The sequence below is a fragment of the Geotrypetes seraphini genome, chromosome 2 (assembly GCF_902459505.1).
Source record: "Geotrypetes seraphini chromosome 2, aGeoSer1.1, whole genome shotgun sequence".
Lineage (NCBI taxonomy): Eukaryota > Metazoa > Chordata > Amphibia > Gymnophiona > Dermophiidae > Geotrypetes > Geotrypetes seraphini.
In genome coordinates this window covers 363,673,271-363,692,512 of record NC_047085.1, presented here as the reverse complement: position 1 = coordinate 363,692,512, position 19,242 = coordinate 363,673,271, and the positions used below count along the sequence as shown (strand labels likewise).

Sequence of the window (19,242 nt, the reverse complement as noted above, 5' to 3'; positions counted from 1 at the left end):
GAATTGCACTTTAGCAGAACTACTGAAGGTGGAGTTAAACTCTCATTGACCCCTTCCTGGTAGAGCCTGATTTTCTGAGCACATTGCCAAGGAGACAAGATCTCTCAAATGGTGTTATCTTAACTGAAGCAGAGAATGAAGGTGAACTCTATTGAAAATTGCACAAGAGAAACCAGCAATATGATTTCAGGGTCAAAAGCGCGCCAGGACAAAGGCGCGCGCAGACAATTGAGCACAGCATGGAGGCGCGTGCCGAAGAAAATTACTGTTTTTAGGGGCTCCGACGGGGGTGTGTTGGGGGGAACCCCCCCACTTTACTTAATACAGATCGCACCGTGGAGGCTTTGTGGGGGGTTTGGGGGGTTGTAACCCCCCACATTTTACTGAAAACTTCACTTTTTCCCTGTTTTTCGGGAAAAAGTTAAGTTTCCAGTAAAATGTTACAACCCCCCAAACCCCCCACAACGCCGCCGCGATCTGTATTAAGTAAAGTGGGGGGGCTCCCCAACAAAACCTCCATCGGAGCCCCTAAAAACAGTAATTTTCTTTGGCGCGCACCTCCATCTTGCGCTCAGTTGTCGGCGTGCGCCTTTGTCTTCCGCGATTATATCTATGAACCGATTTCAGTATGACATAAATATTTACATGTATAGGATTTTTGCTCATTGGCAGATCCAGTCACTGGGTGCCAAGTGCCCAATCTTTAAATAAATAATTCCTCCTAAATCCTTCCTCCCTTCTCCCAGATCCTGACATTTTCCCATCTTCTTTCCCCCTTTGTTTCATAAGCCTTCTAGTAACATGTATGATCAACTATGGTTTTCATTTGGATTGGATAACTAGTTTTGCAATTCAGGTGCTTAAGCAGAAGTCCATTTTTTTTGGGGGGGAGGGCCTGGGGATGTCACATATTTCCCTTCATTTGTTCTGCCCCTAAGCCCCTAGCAGTATCAAATCCTACCCCCCAAGTCCCACTTGCTGAGGTAGTTTGCTGTCTGAGCCCCCTCCCATGTTGCCTGAGCAGTGAAGAAATCAGTGGGCTGGTTCAGCCATTGATTCTGGCATTTCCGTGCATGCTCAGTGAATGCTCCTGAACTGAGTATGCGAGAGATACTAGTGTCAATGGCTGAAACATGCCACCATCTTCTTCATTGCTCAGGCAGCGTGGAAGGGGGCTCAAGCAGTCGATCACTTTGACTGGTGGCTCATCAGTCATTCTTACCAGCCACTCCCATAGATGCCACAGTTTTGGAGAGGGCTACAGGCCAAAGTGAGGGGGGTGGAGCAGATCCCCAAAGCCTTCCCATGGCTACACGACTGCTGCAATTGTTAAAATTAAAACATTACTGGAGCACTGACTAAACAACGAATAAGAGTGTAATAGGAAATGAGTTTAGAATATGAGCAGAAATCAAAAGAAAAAGTACTTACCTTCTTCAATATCTCTGTGTTTAGCAGCATGTAAATATCTATAGTGTGGATTTCTTCTTTTGCTAGTGAGCCTAAATAACAGTTTACAAGTAGACAGGGACCGTCTGGCTCACAACTCTAAGACAGATACAGAAAACAACATGAGCTACTTGTGGAACATGGGTAATGCAGTACTTATTGATAGACTTTTAGACTTTCCCTTATCCTATGAATATGCATGAAAAATCTGCATATATGTTAGGTCTCCAATGTATGCACACTTATCTCATCTATATTCACTGTGGATATCCTAAAAATCCAGCTAGCTGTGAGGTCTCTAAGACAGTCATTTGTAGCCTGGATGCTCAACCACTTTTCATCCAAGCATGAGTTAAATTTAGGCAAGATATACTCTCAGTCCTAGATATATTTTCTTTTTTTAAGAAGACTGAATGAATTATGAATGATGATGAAAAAGCATGAATGGAGAGTAGCCCTTGAGGATTGGCGCTACCGCTCACAAATCTCAAGCTTGGACTAATAAAAGCTTTTTTTATGCTTTGGCATCACCAAATATATGTCAGATAATATGGTCAGCATATAACCAACACAAAGTACTCCTGGAGGAGTTCTGCAAGTGCAGAATTCCTCACCTCCTCAGGACACATTCAATTCTGCATATACTATGCAGAATTCACTGCAGACACGGGCAGTAAAGAAGGATGTAAAGCACTGCATAGCGGATCACTTCTTCCTCTTTACTGGCTTAGATCCAACTGTTTATGTGAACCATGATCTCTCACACATACAGTTCTTCCGTGAGTAACAATGTTAGGGGATGAGCAGCCAGAATATTTTAGTTTTTTGCTGTTTACCCATGTCATTTCTGGGAAAGTTTGTTTTATTTATTTTCATTTGGTCATTTTGTTGTCATGGAAGCATAGGAGGGGCCTTAGGCGCCTGGGCCAATCAGGCCTTAGGATCCTGTGGGATGGGCCGGAGAGGTGAGGACCCACCTCATTTCGACGGAGGCCAGCCTGCCGGATGGACGGTGGGAAGACCTGGCCGGCCGGCCAACTTTTTAAGGTTAGTGGGGGGGCCCGGAGGGGGTTGGTGTTAGCTGGGGTGGGGGGCCTACTGGCAAAAGGGGTTGGGCACCCTCCTGACGGTGATTGTCAGGGGGATAGGGGGCCTACTAGCAGGAGGAGTTGGGCACCCTCCTGCTGGCGATCTCAGGGGGGATGCGGGGCCTACCGGCAGGATGGGTTGGGCTCCCTCCTGCCACGATAATTCGGGAGGAGACTGGCAGCCACTATACTTATCGCAGCAGGGAGATCCCTTGCCGTGATAAGTGTAGCGGCTGCGTCTACAGTAACCCGGTTCTGTAACCGGCGTCTGTAACATGGACGTCAGTTACAGAATCATGTTTATTTTGGGCGGGTGTAGGCCCGATTCTGTATAGGACGCCCATCCCGGGCATCCTATACAGAATCCGGGCTTTAGCGTCCCTTGATGAATCCCCTCTAAGTATACCTGCAATAACTGCAGAGAACATATTGGCCACATGCCGAACAGTTACCACATAGCCTTTGCAGGCATCACATGATAATTTTTGTTGTTAAAGTGGGAGGTATAAAATCGATTCATTTTAGTAAAAAGGCCCCTAAATCAATTATCACACGTTAAAAAGTGTTATACCATGTGTTATAAACATATTTTTAAACAAATGTGTGAAACAAACTGGAAAATTCAAGCAATGAGAGGAAAAAGTTCAAATGAACTGAAAACAAAAGTGTTTGATCTGTGCACCTCCCTACTATACAAGTTTAGAGGCCCTTTTACTGAGCTGCACTAAAAAGTGACTGGCGCTATTCTTAGAGCGTAGGCTTCCTGCCCATGGATGCCACTTTTAGTATGGCTGTAAAATGGTCACATGTTCCATTTTCTAACTTAATGGCCATTAATTCCAGATTAGCGTGCGACCATTAGTGTGTGAGTCCTTACCGCCACCTATTTTCTAGGAAGTAAGAGTTCCCATGCTAACCACACACTAATTGTTTAGAACAGTGGTTCCCAACCCTGTCCTGGTGGACCACCAGGCCAATCGGGTTTTCAGGATAGCCCTAATGAATATGCATGGAGCAGATCTGCATGCCTGTCACTTCCATTATATTCAAATCTCTCTCATGCATATTTATTAGGGCTATCCTGAAAACCCGATTGGCCTGGTGGTCCTCCAGGACAGGGTTGGGAACCACTGGTTTAGAGTGTGGTGATTAGCACAGGGCACACCTACTCTCTGCCCCCAAAAGGACCCCTAAACTTTTTGAATTCCAGTTACCAGCAACATACTCCTAACTAGTGCCCATCTATGATTGCTCAAACTCACAGAAAAAAGAAATTGTATCATTTTTCAAAACTTTTGCAGCTACTGCAATGCGACATAATTCTGCCTGGCACATAAAACAAAAAAAATTCCATCATAGTCCACATGAAAAAAACACATTCTAATAAAAAGAATTCATTTGTAGATTCTATTTAGGTTTGGAAATCAGTACATACAAACTGGAAATGTTACCTTTTAATAAAATAACATCTGTCTTACCATTTTAAGAAAGAATGACAGGGAAGTTTTTGTTTGAATTTGAACGCAGACCCATTAAGAACTGCAGCTGTCTGATACTGTGCAAGATGCTAGCATGAGGGAATATTAGGTTGCAGTTGTTTAGCAAAAATAATGCATAACTTAATTCCATTTCATAACTGAGGGCTCCTTTTACGAAGGCGCGTTAGGGCCTTAAGGTGCGGAATAGCGCGTGCTAAAATGCCGCACATGCTAGCCGCTACCACCTTCTCTTGAGCAGGCGGTAGTTTTTCGGCCAGCCCGCGCTAATCCGGTGCGTGCACTAAAAACGCTAGCGCATCTTTGTAAAAGGAGCCCTAAGATTCACTGTAGCTTATAATCCTTGGCTACAGTAAACCTTTGTAGAGCCTACAATGTGGGATCTGCTCAAGACTTTTTCCAAAAATGTATGTCAAGCCTGATGTAATAAGTCAGTGGATTATGTCAGCTTTCATACTGTGCAGAACTAAAGCACAGAAGTTCATGAAAACAGATCCTATTATGGTATTACTAATACCCCAGGTTCAAAGGGTAAACAGGGTAAAGGAAGATTAAGGAAATATTTAAGGGAAGCATTTTCTGTGCTTTTGCGTTATGTATCTGGTTTTGATACAGGATAGCTTTTGTCTGACCATCAAAATTTATTGCTCTATTTTTTTGCCCTGTATTAATTTTCTTCCGGTAATCCAATATAAGTCTTGCCAATGACAGTTCTTACTGCTTCTAAATAGTGTCTCAAAATCCGTGGGCTCAGGCCCACGTCAGACATGGAAGGAAGTCAGTCATGTGTGACTTATAAGATAAAGCCCCAGCAGCTCGATTCTTGGGTCACATCTGCCGTCTGGGAGGGCAGGGGCTGTCGATGCCACTGAGGCAGGGTGTACAGCAGGGGCTCTCAGCCTGGTCCATGGACACACCCAGCTAGTCAGGTTTTCAGGATACCTATAAAGAATATGCTTGAAATAGATCTACATGCAAAAGTCTTGTCTTGCTATTCTAAATGTAAAAGAGATGCAGGTTTGCTGAGATGAGACTTTGACGTGGAAAGCAGCAGATAGAGGAGTAAGACCAAATTCAGTCACGAAACAGGAAAACTGACTCTTTGAAAACATGTTTTACAGGAGATTATTATCTCATTTTGCAGTATATTCACAGTCAGAACTAAGGGGAAATAATGAAAATTCTGAGTTTTGGGGTGATTTTTTTGTGACTTCCTGGAAAATCTAAAACACATTACAGGCAGAGAGGAAGACTGGAACCTCAACTCATAAGAGTACCATCTATTCCTGAAAATTCTGCTGAGTTTGAGACTTGGGGAATCATTAAAGAAACTGATTTCTCATGTGTGCACAAGTGATGAATGTCTTCGTACAAGAGAATCCCTGGATTATAAACAAGGAATGCCACAGATGGTTGCATGAAACCTATGGATTGATCCAATAAACGTAAAGGACAGGGGCACTTTTCTGACAGGTCATTTCAGGTTGCTGACCCAAAACTTTTTGGTACCTCCTTCCATTTCTTAATTACAGCTGGAGTGGAAGGTAAAACCCCGTGCTGTCCTGACCTGGTACCTTTTTTAAAAAATTAATGTTATTAGAAAATTGCTAAGGGCCATATGTAAACTGAAAACAATACTAAAAATGTTTGTCCTGTGCACATTCCTGCAATACAAGTTTCACATTTTTGGTGAACACTCCTCACCACTTAATCTGCTATTCACTAGTCCTGGCTCTGCCATGCCTTGTCCCATACCTGTTCTCCCCTTGGCTGTAGAAAACTGTGCACATTCAAGCTGTGTCCTGAACAATTAATGCCAAATATGTCAGATAACTTACCAGCACTTTCCTGCCAGACTTTGTAAAGAAAGCAAATATTGAATGGAAGATATTGTCCTTGTCCTGAGGAATAACGCAGGGGTCTGGATTTTTCTGGAAATAACAGTTTCCCTTATCCTGACTGACCTTGTGGGAGAGAAGAAACAGAAAACATTAGACCGCAATCTCTGTCAAGCTAGCTAGAGTGAGGTGCCCTGAGCTCTGTTTGTTTGTTTTTATCACAGGAGGGTAAGTCTTTAAAATCACTTAGATGGTAGGCAGCAAGTACTTATGCCCCTACTTGTCCTGTTGTGTGTTTAGATTGTAAGCTCTACTGAGCAGGGATCGTCTGTTAAATACGTTGTTTTACAGCACTGTGTATGCCTATCAGCACTATAGAAATGGTAAATAGTAGTACCGGTAGTAGTTCTTAAAACAGCCTGCAGGCTAATACTTAAATTTTGGCCATACAGGTCAAAGAATTTATGTATCTAACTTTGAAATTATGCTCATAAATTGCCCTCTTGGAAAATGTACTGAGGCATAAATTTTACTCAAAATTTCACTAAACTCTTAAATTTAGGAGCATAAAAAGTAGGTGGTAACAGGGGTGGATTTGGGGGAAAAGAAATTAGGAACTTAGCTTTGCTTTTCAGTTCTAGGCTTATGAATTAGGCTCATAAATCTAGGCAAATTAATGGCAGGCCTAAATTTATGAGCATAAATTTTGTGTTGCTAACTTAAGATGCTGCATGCAATCTCATATCCTTCTGAATCCTCATTAGAGTTCTAGGCGGGTTACAAGTAGCATAGCATAGAATTCTGTATAGAGTGAAACATGTTACAATGAATTATATAAAAAAAAAAAAAAACTGATAAAGGAACAATGCTACTTCAAAAAACCTTTGAACCTTGGGTGGTGCTCAGATTCCAAGATGGAAAGCAAAAGACCTCAATATGGGGACTTAACCCCTATAGAGACTCTGTGGTATCTATCATTGCACCGTGTGAGAGATTTGTATGAAGTACTTGTTGGTGATAGACTCGATGATTGTTTAGTCTCTATCTTTAAACACTTCAAAGTAGAATAAACTTTAAATTGTATGAGCTTGAAAAATTTTACTTTGAAGTGTTTAAAGATAGAGACTAAACAATCATCGAGTCTATCACCAACAAGTACTTCATACAAATCTCTCACACGGTGCAATGATAGATACCACAGAGTCTCTATAGGGGTTAAGTCCCCATATTGAGGTCTTTTGCTTTCCATCTTGGAATCTGAGCACCACCCAAGGTTCAAAGGTTTTTTGAAGTAGCATTGTTCCTTTATCAGTTTGTTTTTTGTCATGGACATTTAGGAACAATTTTGTTTTTTGAATTCACCCAGTTGTTTATATTGATACAATGAATTATATATACATGCTATAAAGAATTACTGTATATACTCGAATATAGGATTCGATTTTTGGGCCCAAAAATGGGGGTCTCGACCTATATTTGGGTCATCCCCAAGTGACCACACGACACCCTACCAGACTTCCTACAGGCCTGCCATTAGGCTGGAACAGGAGAGATCCCTCCCGTCTCATGTCCCAGCCGACACTAACAATTACCACCCTCCCTCCCTCGCATATCTTTTCCCTGGTGGACCAGAGTGTATCCCATATTGAACCTCTCCTGTTGATTTTGAAGGTAGTAGCCAGCAGCTCACCCAGGCTGGCACGCAGGAGCAAGCTTTTCTGCTCCCGGCCGGCCCGGACCGCTCCTTCATAGGCTGCTGCTCGGGAGCATGAAAAGCTCGCTCCTGCATGCCGGCCCAGGTGCGCCACTAGTTACTACCTTCAAATTCGGCAGGAGGGGTTCAACACGGGATACACGCTAGACCACCAGGGAAAAGGTATGCAAGGGAGGGTGGTAATTGTTAGTGTCAGCCAGGACAGGAGACGGGAAGGATCCCTCCTGTCCCAGCCAACCACTGGGTGGTTTAAGTTAAGGGGAAGAGTTAATCTGCTGGCTGGGTTGGCTGGAAGAGGGGAGTACGGGACAATCAAACCATTGTGACATCACTGATGAGGTTGGCTCTTTTTAGTGGGAAGAGGGTACAGGGAAGGAAGATGGGTCAGGGTGCAGAGCCTGGTAGGGAGGGGAGACAGTGTTCAGAGCCTGGCAGGGCAGGGAGGGAAGGGGGCTGGGTGCAGAACTTGGTAGGGAAGGGGACTGAGTGCAGAACCTGGCAGGGGAGGGTTGAGGGAGGGGACACTGGGTGCAGATCCTGGCAGGACTTGGTACTTGAATATTAAGCCCCCCATCTTATATTCGAGTCAACCATTTTTCTCCTTTTGGGGGGGAAAAATGGGGGTCTCGACTTATTTTTGAGTATATACGGTATATATATGCTACATAAAGTTATCTAATTGTAAATACAGTCTGAGGTAATATATCAAAGATAGAAGATGACCATTAACAGTGTCTTTATTTCAGGTGACTTGTATTATTAGTCTGAGTCTCTCTGGACCCCTAGTAGGGATTTCTTAAAAAAGCATGTTTTTAGATTTTTTTTCAAAACAGTGTATATAATAATTCTAATAATAAATTTATTTATATACCGTGATACCTCATGGTTTAGTGCGATTTACAATACAAGGAGGCCCTGCCAGGTGTACACCTGTCGTAATTTATAGTCCACCATATCCTTATATGCCTCTCTTAAGGAGATATGCATCTAGTTTGCTCTTGAAGCCTAGGACGGTCCAAGTTATAAGAGGTCTCTTTATTGAGAATTATGCATATTTATGATACTTAAACCTCATTATAGATTTTGGGGATAGAAACATAGAAATAGACGGCAGATAAGGGCCACGGCCCATCTAGTCTGCCCACCTTAATGACCCTCCCCTAACTTTCTCTGTGAAGAGATCCCACGTGACGATCCCATTTTGTCTTAAAATCAGGCACGCTGCTGGCCTCGATCACCTGAAGTGGAAGACTATTCCAGCGATCAACCACTCTCTCGGTGAAAAAGTACTTCCTGGTGTCACCGTACAGCTTCCCTCCCCTGATTTTCCACGGATGCCCTCTTGTAGCCGTGGGACCTTTGAAAAAGAATATATTTTCTTCCACCTCGATACGGCCCGTGAGATATTTGAACGTCTCGATCATATCTCCCCTCTCTCTGCGTTCCTCGAGTGAGTATAGCCGCAACGTATCCAGCCGTTCCTCATATGGGAGGTCCTTGAGTCCTGAGACCATCCGGGTGGCCATTCGCTGGACCGACTCCAGTCTCAGCACATCTTTGTGGTAATGAGGCCTCCAGAATTGTACACAGTATTCCAGATGGGGTCTCACCATGGATCTATACAATGGCATAATGACTTCAGGCTTACGGCTGACGAAACCCTTACGTATACACCCTATGATTTGTCTAGCCTTAGATGAAGCCTGCTCCACTTGTTTGGCAGTCTTCATGTCTTCACTGATGATCACCCCTAAGTCCCGCTCTGCTACAGTCCTTGCTAGGATCTCGCCATTAAGGGTGTAACTTTTGCATGGATTTTGGCTGCCAAGGTGCATGACTTTGCATTTTTTGGCATTGAAACCTAGTTGCCAGATCCTAGACCTCCAGTAGGAGTAGATCGTGCGTCATATTGTTGGACATTGAGTTTTTGACTGTTGCACTCCTGTCTACTACATTGCATAGTTTGGCGTCATCTGCGAATAACGTTATTTTACCTCGAAGCCCTTCAGCCAAGTCTCTTATAAAGATGTTGAACAGGATCGGGCCCAAGACCGAGCCCTGCGGCACTCCACTGATCACCTCCGTTGTTTCAGAGGGAGTGCCGTTCATGACCACCCGCTGAAGCCTACCTCCAAGCCAGTTCTCAACCCATTTTGTCAATGTGTCACCCAATCCTATTTTTAACTTAGGGTATTGCTTACATGTTTAGAACAAATGGGTGAATAAAAATTTAATCATTTATAAATTAAGGCACTCTATGTGCGAAAGAAAAATTGCTGAATGAAGGTATTACAAGTTATCCTTTAGACCCCCTATTTGGCTGGTTTGTAAAAACCCAAATATTAGCAGCATTCCATGCACCGATCCAGGGCAAGCAATGGCTTCTCCCAGACTATGAACTTTTCCTCCAGGAATTTCCAAACATTTTTTTTAAAAACAGCTACATTAACCACTTTTACCTCATCCTCTGACAACATGTTCCAGAGCTTAACTATTCTGAGTGAAAAAAATATTTCCTCCTATTGGTTTTAAAAGTATCTGCCTATAACTTCATTGAGTTTCCCCTAGTCTTTGCAATTTTTGATGGAGTAAAAAAATTAATCTACTTGTACCCATTCTATACTTACGGCACCTTTTACAGAATCAGACCCATAATCTACCTTAAACAAGTGTCTTTACGCTATAAATCACACCCAGCATGTTGGATTTTCAGGGTTACCAAAATGCATGAGATAGACCTGCACAAAATGGACCTCTAATATCTGCAGTCTGCAAATTTATCTCATGCATATTTGTAATTCTAGCTGTGTGTTCTGAAAACAGTCAAGAAGTACTGATATATATTATAAATAGCAGTAGAATAATAATAATAAATCATAACAATCCTGTTATAGACCTTCTTTTGAATCCAGTAATGGCTCTATAAGATAAACCCCCCAATTCTATAAATTGTGCTTTGAATTGCGCACAAATTTGGGTGTGTGCAACTTAACTGAATGAGACAATTAGTGCTGATAATTGGCTTCTTAAAAAGCAATTATTAGTGTTAATTGACTTTAATTTAAAATTATTTGCATAACTTTAAGCATGGAATCTGCACCTAAAATTGTGCTAAAAAGGGGGTATAGAAATGAGAAGATCATAGGCATATTGGGGGGAGGGGGGTCATTCCTCACGTTTTCACACATAGTTATAGAATATGGGGGACTCTGCACCTATCTTTAGTCATGAGGACTTGCACCACATTTCTACTGATGCAAGTGGACATACCTAAAGCTAGGCATGGCTCCCGGGTGGAAACACTATTCTATAAACTGAACCTAACTTTAGGCGCCATTTATAGAATAGCACTTAGGTGGAGGGGGGGTTCAGTGCTGAATTTTTAAACACAATACATAGAATTCAGTCCAAATTGTGTACTGAAACACACTATTGAAACCAGTTAACTATTTCAGAAATGTGTAAGTGGGAGCATTCTGCACATACAGATAGAAATTAGAGAATGACACGGGAACAAATTTGTCCCCGTAGGAACTCAATTTCCCCATTCCATCCCCGTGAGTTTTGTCACTGTCGCTACCCCATTCCTGTCCCTCTCCCTTTCCTGCAAGCTCCATCCTCATCTGTAGAAGCCTCAAACACTTTAAAATCATAAGTGTTTGAGGCTTCTGCAGATGAGGATGGAGCTTGCAGGAAAGGGGGAGGGACAGGAAAAGAACTCACGGGGGCAGGATGGGAAAATCTGTTCCTGCGCGGACAGGGAAAAATTTGTCCCCAAGTCATTCTCTAATAGAAATAGACTTTTTAAATAGCTACTGTATATCACTGGCTTGAGTCTGGCTCAGGATGGTAGCAGGAAAACACCGCCAAGTGATAATTATTAGTAATCCCCCCTAAAAGTATGACAGTCCAAAAGGAAACTGCTGTAGCTCTGAAATTCATTTCCTTACTCTCTATTTCTGATCAAACTACCTGCAGCTTACCCAGATATTGTCAAAAAAGGCTATTCTTGATCCCCCTCCTCCAAGCTCCCAATTCCCCCAAATTCAAGAGGCAGATACTCATTCGGTCACCAGACATTTGGTGCATATCTCTAAGTGGGCACCTCCTTTTAGGCACACCAATACTGCCCAGGGAGTGCCTGGGATTCAAACTTATGATCTCTGGAATATGGGAACAGGGCTTTTACCCATTGAGCCACAGCAGCTTCCACTAATATCTTTCTTCCTCACATCTGATATGATAGCTTAGGGATCTGCTAAGTTATGATCTTGTCAGGTATTTCCACCTTCACATGGCTAGGATCACTAAGCTCTCATATTAGGAACCCCAAAAACTGAAAGGAAGTAGCTGTGGTTCACCAGGTAAAAGACCTGTGCTCACATTCCAGAGCACATGGGTTCAAATCCCAGCACTTATTTTAACTGTGGCATTCTACCTTGCAGGTGCACCTTGATGATCTCACAATGAGGTCAGCATTGTACAGCTGCACACCTCCATTTGCAATGAAGTAGAAGCCATGCTAAGGTCTGTATCTGTTTTTTTCTGTTTTTAAGCTTTTGCAAATGAAGTTATGTATGCAATCTACATATTTTTTCATGTGCTTTCTTTGCTTTCATGTATGAGCTGATAGGAGCACTTTTTAGTCAGAAAAAAAGGGTAGCTTTTTAGCAAGAAACATAAAGCTGTGTTTTTCATGTGCTGTGCTTCAGTCAATGGATCTTTTCCTGTTCAATATCTTTGTGAGCAACATTGCCGAAGGGTTAGAAGGAAAAATTTGCCTTTTTGCGGATGATACCAAGATTTTTAAGAGTAGACACCGAGGAGGGAGTGGAAAACATGAAAAAGGATCTGCAAAAATTAGAAGAATGGTCTAATATCTAGCAACTAAAATGCAATGCAAAGAAGTGCAGAGTAATACATTTGGGGGATTAGAAATCGGAAGGAGCCGTATGTGCTGGGAGGTAAGAGGCTGATATGCATGGATGGGGAGAGGGACCTAGGGGTGATAGCGTCTGAAGATCTAAAGGTGAAGAAATAGTGTGGCAAGGCAGTGGCTATTGCCAGAAGGATGCTAGGCTGTATAAAGAGAGGAATGACCAGTAGAAGAAAGAAGGTGTTGATGCACCTGTACAGGTTGATTGTGAGGCCCCACTTGGAATATTGTGTTCAGTTTTGGAGACCATATCTGGCAAAGGACATAAAAAGACTTGAAGCAATCCAGAGGAAGGCGACAAAAATGGTAGGAGGTTTGTGCCAGAAGACGTATGAGGAGAGACTGAAAGCCCTAAATATGTATGTCCTAGAGGAAAGGAGGGACAGGGAAGATATAATTCAGATGTTCAAATACTTAAACAAAATCTATTTCAAAGAAAGGAAAATGGTAAAACCAGAGGGCAAAATCTGAAGTTGAGGGTGGTAGATTCAAGAGTAATGTTAGGAAATTCTTCTTTATGGAGAGGGTGGTTGATGCATGGAATGCGCTCCTGAGGAAAGTGGTGGAGAAGAAATCAGTGACAAACAAGCGTGGGATGAACACAGAGGATCTCTAATCTGAAAATAATAGGTATACATTGAAGGAACTGAGGCAAGTACTGGGCAGGCTCGCACAGCCTGTGTCCCGTATATGGACATTCAGTTGAGGACGGGCTGGGGAGGGTTTTGATGGTTGGGATGGTTAAGATGGGCTGGATTGAGTTTTGATGGAGACTCCTGTAGATGGAACCTAAGCACATTACTGGGCAGGGCTCTGGGTTTCTGGCCCAGAAATATCTAAGAAAAAGGACCATTTAAGCTAAATTAATTTATGGAGCATGTATGGATGGGCAGACTGGATAGACCACTCGGGTCTTTATCTGCCATCATTTATTATGTTACTATATAATTAGCAAATTATATTGCTGTTTGTCCACAAAAATAGAAGGTTTTGCATGCAATATATCTGTTTTGATGTGCCCTGTTTATGTGGTGCCTTATTAAATGTATTTTGTGCTTAATAAGGCAAAAATAAAACCCCAGAGAGCTATTTAGCAGATCGCATTAAGGACGTCCGAACTGTGCCTAAGTTCCGTCCATAGAACTCAAGTCTATCTGAAGCCCAAACTATGTTGAAAAGTACAATGCCTATAGGACCTAGTTTTACAATTGCTATGGAACTTGCTAGCTCACTGTGTAGCACACTGGTTAAACCTACAGCCTTCTACCCTAATGGTTTGAATCCCAGTTACTCTCTCTCTGATGGAAGTGAAATAAATAAAAGCATTAAACAGATCCAACTCCCAGAATCATAACTATAAACGTAAGGAAGTTCTTCTTCACCCAGAGTGTGTTAGAAATCTGGAACGCTCTTCCGGAGGCTGTTATAGGGGAATGCACCTTTCAGGGATTCAAGAAAAGGTTGGATAAGTTCCTACTGGAACAGAACATACGCAGGTAAGGCTAGACTCAATAGGTCTTTGACCTAAAGGCCACCGCATGAGCGGTCTGCTGGGCATGATGGACCACTGGTCTGACCCAGCAGCAGCAAATCTTATGCTCTTATAATGAAAAACACCATAAACGTCATAATAATATAATATTATAACATTAAGGACATTGTTTGGATGTCTAACTCCCACCTAAAACCCAATTTTCTAAAGGACGTCTCAAAAATTGAACATCTAAACAGTGCTGAACATTGCTGAGTGCGATTCTACAAAGGACACCTATCTTGGATGTCCAAACTGCGCCTAACTTTAGGCGCGCTTTGCAGAATCAGGGCCTTAATGTAAAGCGCTGCATGTATCTGATAGTGTTAAGTAGCAGTAGTGTACCTGAATGCAACTCACCTTGAGCTACTATTGAAAAGGACTGAGCTAAATCCAAAATTCCTTCATTGCCCTTAACTAGCATATGTGCTCAGCAAAATGTGCTGTCAGATCAGCTGAATGAAAGGGAGAGAAGCAAAGAACATAAGCACAAAAGAAGTGCCATCTCCGGAACAGACCCTAGGTCCATCAAGTCCAGTGATCCGCACACGCGGAGGCCCCGCCAGGTGTACCCTGGCATAGTATTAGTCCCCATATCACTCTAAGCTTCTCATAAGGATAAAGCCGCTAACTAATAAAAGTTAATAGTGAGTTTTGAAAAGAAATAAATCTTAGAACTTCAAAGTCTACTGAAAAACTCCAAGCCAGTCTCATCGAGGACATTATAGGGTTTCACATCCTGGAGAAAATGAAGTACACTGAGTGATATGTTCCTGACATGTCAGCAAACCGAATGGAGACCTCTGAAACATGAGGACAGCCTATCTGTCCTTCATAGCCTTCATGGGAGATAGAATTCACAATTTAGTTCATTTAGGGCTGTCTGCACTGAAGAAACAATATTCTTTCAAAGCTGAAAGAAGATACTCAGTTCCCCTGCGTTAAAGATAGTCACTGGTTCTCCACAATAATCAGAGCATAAGATTTTAAACAAGGAAAACATTTAAGTGAAGCTGGCGGAGACAAATTTGTAACAAAATCCAAATTTCAAAATCAAATCAAACACAGAAAAAGACAAGGAAGGAATGATTTAGCTGTGCCAATCATTTGCTGTAGATTTCTTTCCTGGGCCCAAATATTTCTGCCTGAAGAGATTGGGTAGCTCTCTAGAATTTGGGACCTGGTGCTTTTAATACATTGCAGCAGCATCAGTTAGTTAAGATTTGGATACGTTTGCTCAAGAAAAAGTACAACAGTCAAATTGTCAGTCAGCTGTTTATTTACAGCAGAACAGTTTTCACAGAAGAATAAAATTCACCACATTAAGGAGATTAACTCAAATCTTTGGGGAGCTCTCATCATTTCAAGGCCTCACTACGCAATCCTGTCTACACCAGAGCCTGGCTCCAGTAAGCAGAAAATCTCCCTGTTTTGCTATATGGAAATAATAAGCACAGATGGAAAGGAAGCCTTCAGCTTAGCTAAGCATTAAGAGATGTCAGACTGCAGAATCTCTGCATTCACAGTTAATCTCAGTTATGACCCCCTCCTTCTCACATATTCAAGCTTAGTTTAGGAAGAATAGGAGCTTAGATACTCCCAAAACAGATTTCCTTAATTACCTTATTAAATCCCTATTTTGCGTCGATCACTGACTTAAGAATTGGGATGTCCAGGTTAAAATATACTCAGGCCCAGATTTTCTAATTTCGCTGGTAAAATCCATTGGGTCGCTGTAGTGCTGGCAAATTGTCCGATTTCAAAACAGTGGATCTCTGTGAAACTCATTTGCATGCAAAATTGTTTCAGCATGAATCACTGGTTGGACAAAGTATGATAACACATTTCCAGGTCCTCCTAGTCTCACCTAGAGTCTGCAAAATTAAGGAGTTTATCTCCAGAAATTAAGGATTCATGTCTCAGCAGTTCAAACTGTCTTTTGCTACATATCCCAAGAGCTTAACAATATCATGAAGAGGATTGGGTTGAGAACCCATGCTGAAGACCTTCAAATTACTAACAATTGTCCTCTAGATCACTGTTCTTCAACCGCCGGTTCGCGAACCGGTGCCGGTCCGCAGGAAATTTCTGACAGATTAAGGTGACCATAGGTCCCGTTTTCAGACCTCCTGTCCCATAGCTGTGCTTGGGGACAACGGGACAGGTGATCATTTCCTGTCCCTACCTGTCGCGCAAAAAAAATAAGCCTCCCTCCTTCCTTTCCCTGGGTCGGCTGCTCTTACTGCCCTGCCACTGCTGCTAAAGCTGACAGGAAGTCTTCTTTTCGACGTCAATTCTGATGTCGGAGAGGACATTCTGGGCCAGCCAATCGCTGCTTGGCTGGCCCAGAACGTCCTCTCCAACATCAGAATTGATGTCAGAAAGAAGACTTCCTATTGGCTTTAGCAGCAGTAGCAGCAGCAGCAGGGCGGTAAGAGCAGCCGACCTGGGGAAAGGAAGGAGGGAGGCTTTTTTTTTTTTTTTGCACGGCAGGGAGGGAAGGAAGTAGGCAGGCAAGCAGGTTGGCTTTGGCCAGGGAGGGAGAGAGGTAGACAGGCAGACAGGCTGGCTGGCTTCGGGGGTGGGACAAAGTGTGGAAGGCAGTGAGAGGGACATAGGAAGGAGGCACTGGGGGCACTAAAGACATGGGAAGAGGCACTAAGGACATGGGAAGGATGCACTGGGGATTCTAAAGACATGGGAAGGAAGCACTGGGGGCACTAAGGACATGGTAATGAGGCACTGGGGGCACTAAAGACATGGGAAGGAGGCACGGGGGCACTAAAGACAAGAAGGGGCACTAAGGACATGGGAAGGAGGCACTGGGGGCACTAAAAACATGGGAAGGAGGCACTGGGGGCACTAAAAACATGGGAAGGAGGCACTGGGGGCACTAAGGACATAGAAAGGAAAGAGGGAGGGAATAGAAAGGGACAATTCTTGGGCCTGAGTGCAGAAAGAAAGAAATGAAAGAAAGGATACATAGTGTGGCCGGGCCCGTCTCCGAGTAGGGGGAGAACTCCGGCTCGGACCACAAGCAAGAATTTTAGGACGCCTTTTATATGGTGGTGAAAGGAAGACCCGGATACCGGATTCCTTGAAAAACAGTACCAGGTTTATTAGTGTCCCAAAGTAAAAAGAAAAGCAAACAAAACAAAACAAAACATTCACATTGGTTTGTTAGAGTCCTTTGGGTGCATCCTGCACGCTATTATATCACAGTCCAGGTGAGTCTTAGGGGTTTTACTGAGGAGCTGGATTGCCCCTCCTTATCAAAAGGAAAAATACTATAAACTCAAAATACTGCATCAGTTCAATGCCTTCATCGGCTCGTATCCCCACTGGGATTTACTGATCTCTCTGGACCCCAACACAATCTGGCTTTATAGCTGAGCACAGCTTGTCTCAAGCCTTTTCACCTCCCAGCTCTCTTTATCTTCAGACAAGCTTTTCTCACCTAATTAGCTCTGCCAGCAATGCTCTGGCTTCCGGGTGAAACAAAGAAACAATTGGAGAACTCTCTTCATGAGATTAGCTGAGGACTTTCATATACTGTATACTCCCAAGTCCATGTCCTCTTCACTTACATTATCACTCAGGACACTGCACATTTCCCATTCACCCTCACGGGAACTCTGGCTTAGCATTTCCTCATTTCTCCCAGGTTGTGCATCCCATCCCCCTTTCTGCAGGTCTGCCAAAATGCCTGCAGCCTTTCCCTGGGGATAATGTCCCAGCCCTTCTCTCTGGGGTTTAAGCTGCCAGTCACTGTACCTCCCAAGTGTTGTACCACCTTTCCTTAGGTGCTGGCTTCCTGCCATACGATCATACTGGGGCTTAGGCACCCTCCGTGACCTGGAACCTCCTTGAGTGATTTGACTTCTCTCATCAGAGTCAGCTGTGTCCTTCCTTCTCCACCCCAACTGACTTTGCCTATAAGGCAAACTCCCGGGTCTGACTCCACCCTTCTCCAAATTGGTCTCAGGTTTCTCCCTGACTTGGGGAAAGGAGTGATAGGGGAAATTAGTGGTTTTCAGAGCCTTCCCTAACTGGCTCTTCAGCTGTGCTGGGACCTCCTTGGCTTGCATTCTCTTAGCTGAGCCAGCTGTCCTGGCTCCAGGCCGGGTTTTACAGATCCCTGTACTGCATTCTGGGGAGTTTTAGCAGTAGTTTTTACTGTGACAGGAGCTTCCCTGTCACAATAGACAGAAGGAAACGCAATCAGACTCATGAAATCACCAGACAGCAAAGGTAAGAAAAATGATTTTATTTTCAATTTAGTGATCAAAATGTGTCCGTTTTGAGAATTTATATCTGCTGTCTATATTTTGCACTATATTTGTCTATTTTTCTATAGTTACTGAGGTGACCGAGCTCGCAGAGATGGGGTGGAAACGTGGTTTTTAAATTTTAGTCCTAGTAGTTTGCCAGTCCACAAAATAATTCTTTTATTTCTGCCGGTCCACGGGTGTAAAAAGGTTGAAAAACACTGCTCTAGATCAGTGATTCATGAGATAGATTTGCATACACCTCCTCCTTTGTATGTAGATCATCTCATGCATATTGTGACAGGGAAGCTCCTGTCACGGCTAAAAAGACTGGTAGCCAGTCAAAAATACAGTTTTCAAACTTGCAGCCCCTAAAAAAAAGCCTGCGCACCCTGCTAAAAGTCCTAGTATAGCACAGGAAGAAAGAAAAGAGAAAAGGCAGGGGATTTTCCAACCTGAAATTCAGGCAGGGAGAGCACACAAAACACTATCTATCCCCTATTATTCCTTTCCCTGCTCTAAGGAGAAACAGAGAGTCAACACAGAAGGGAGTGGAGTTTGCTAAGCAGGAGGAAGGCAGGTGAATAAATTAACCCCAGCTGACTCTAACAAGGCAGGCAAAATGCAGCATACTGAGAGCAGCCCAAAGCTCTTTGCAAACTACCAGGAACGTGTGATTGCCCCAAGCCAAAAAGCAGGGAAAGGAATCCAGCAGCCAGCTAGGTATTGTGAATTCCCAGGGAAGCCTGAGGGGGTACAGCTAAAGGTTCTTTCTGACGGAGAAGAACCTGGCCAGGAAACTTTCCCAAACACCCAGAGAGGGGGGTGGGAGGTGGAGAGTGAAGCAGGGGAATGCATGGAGACTGAAGATGACAATTATAGCACCAGGGACCCAGGGTGGGGGTGGTGCAGTGAGGCTGAA

General features: G+C 43.3%; 1 protein-coding gene across 1 annotated transcript in view; it reads right to left on the bottom strand.

The window, feature by feature from the left end:
• The window catches only part of ITGA9 (integrin subunit alpha 9), a 589,864-nt gene that overhangs the window by 106,031 nt on the left and 464,591 nt on the right, over nucleotides 1-19,242 (bottom strand). Inside the window, exons 24-25 of the mRNA XM_033930560.1 lie at nucleotides 5,872-5,997; nucleotides 1,432-1,548 (exon numbers count right to left, since the gene is read on the bottom strand). Coding sequence (XP_033786451.1) covers nucleotides 1,432-1,548; nucleotides 5,872-5,997 — 243 coding nt within the window. The remainder of the gene's footprint in view (nucleotides 1-1,431; nucleotides 1,549-5,871; nucleotides 5,998-19,242) is intronic.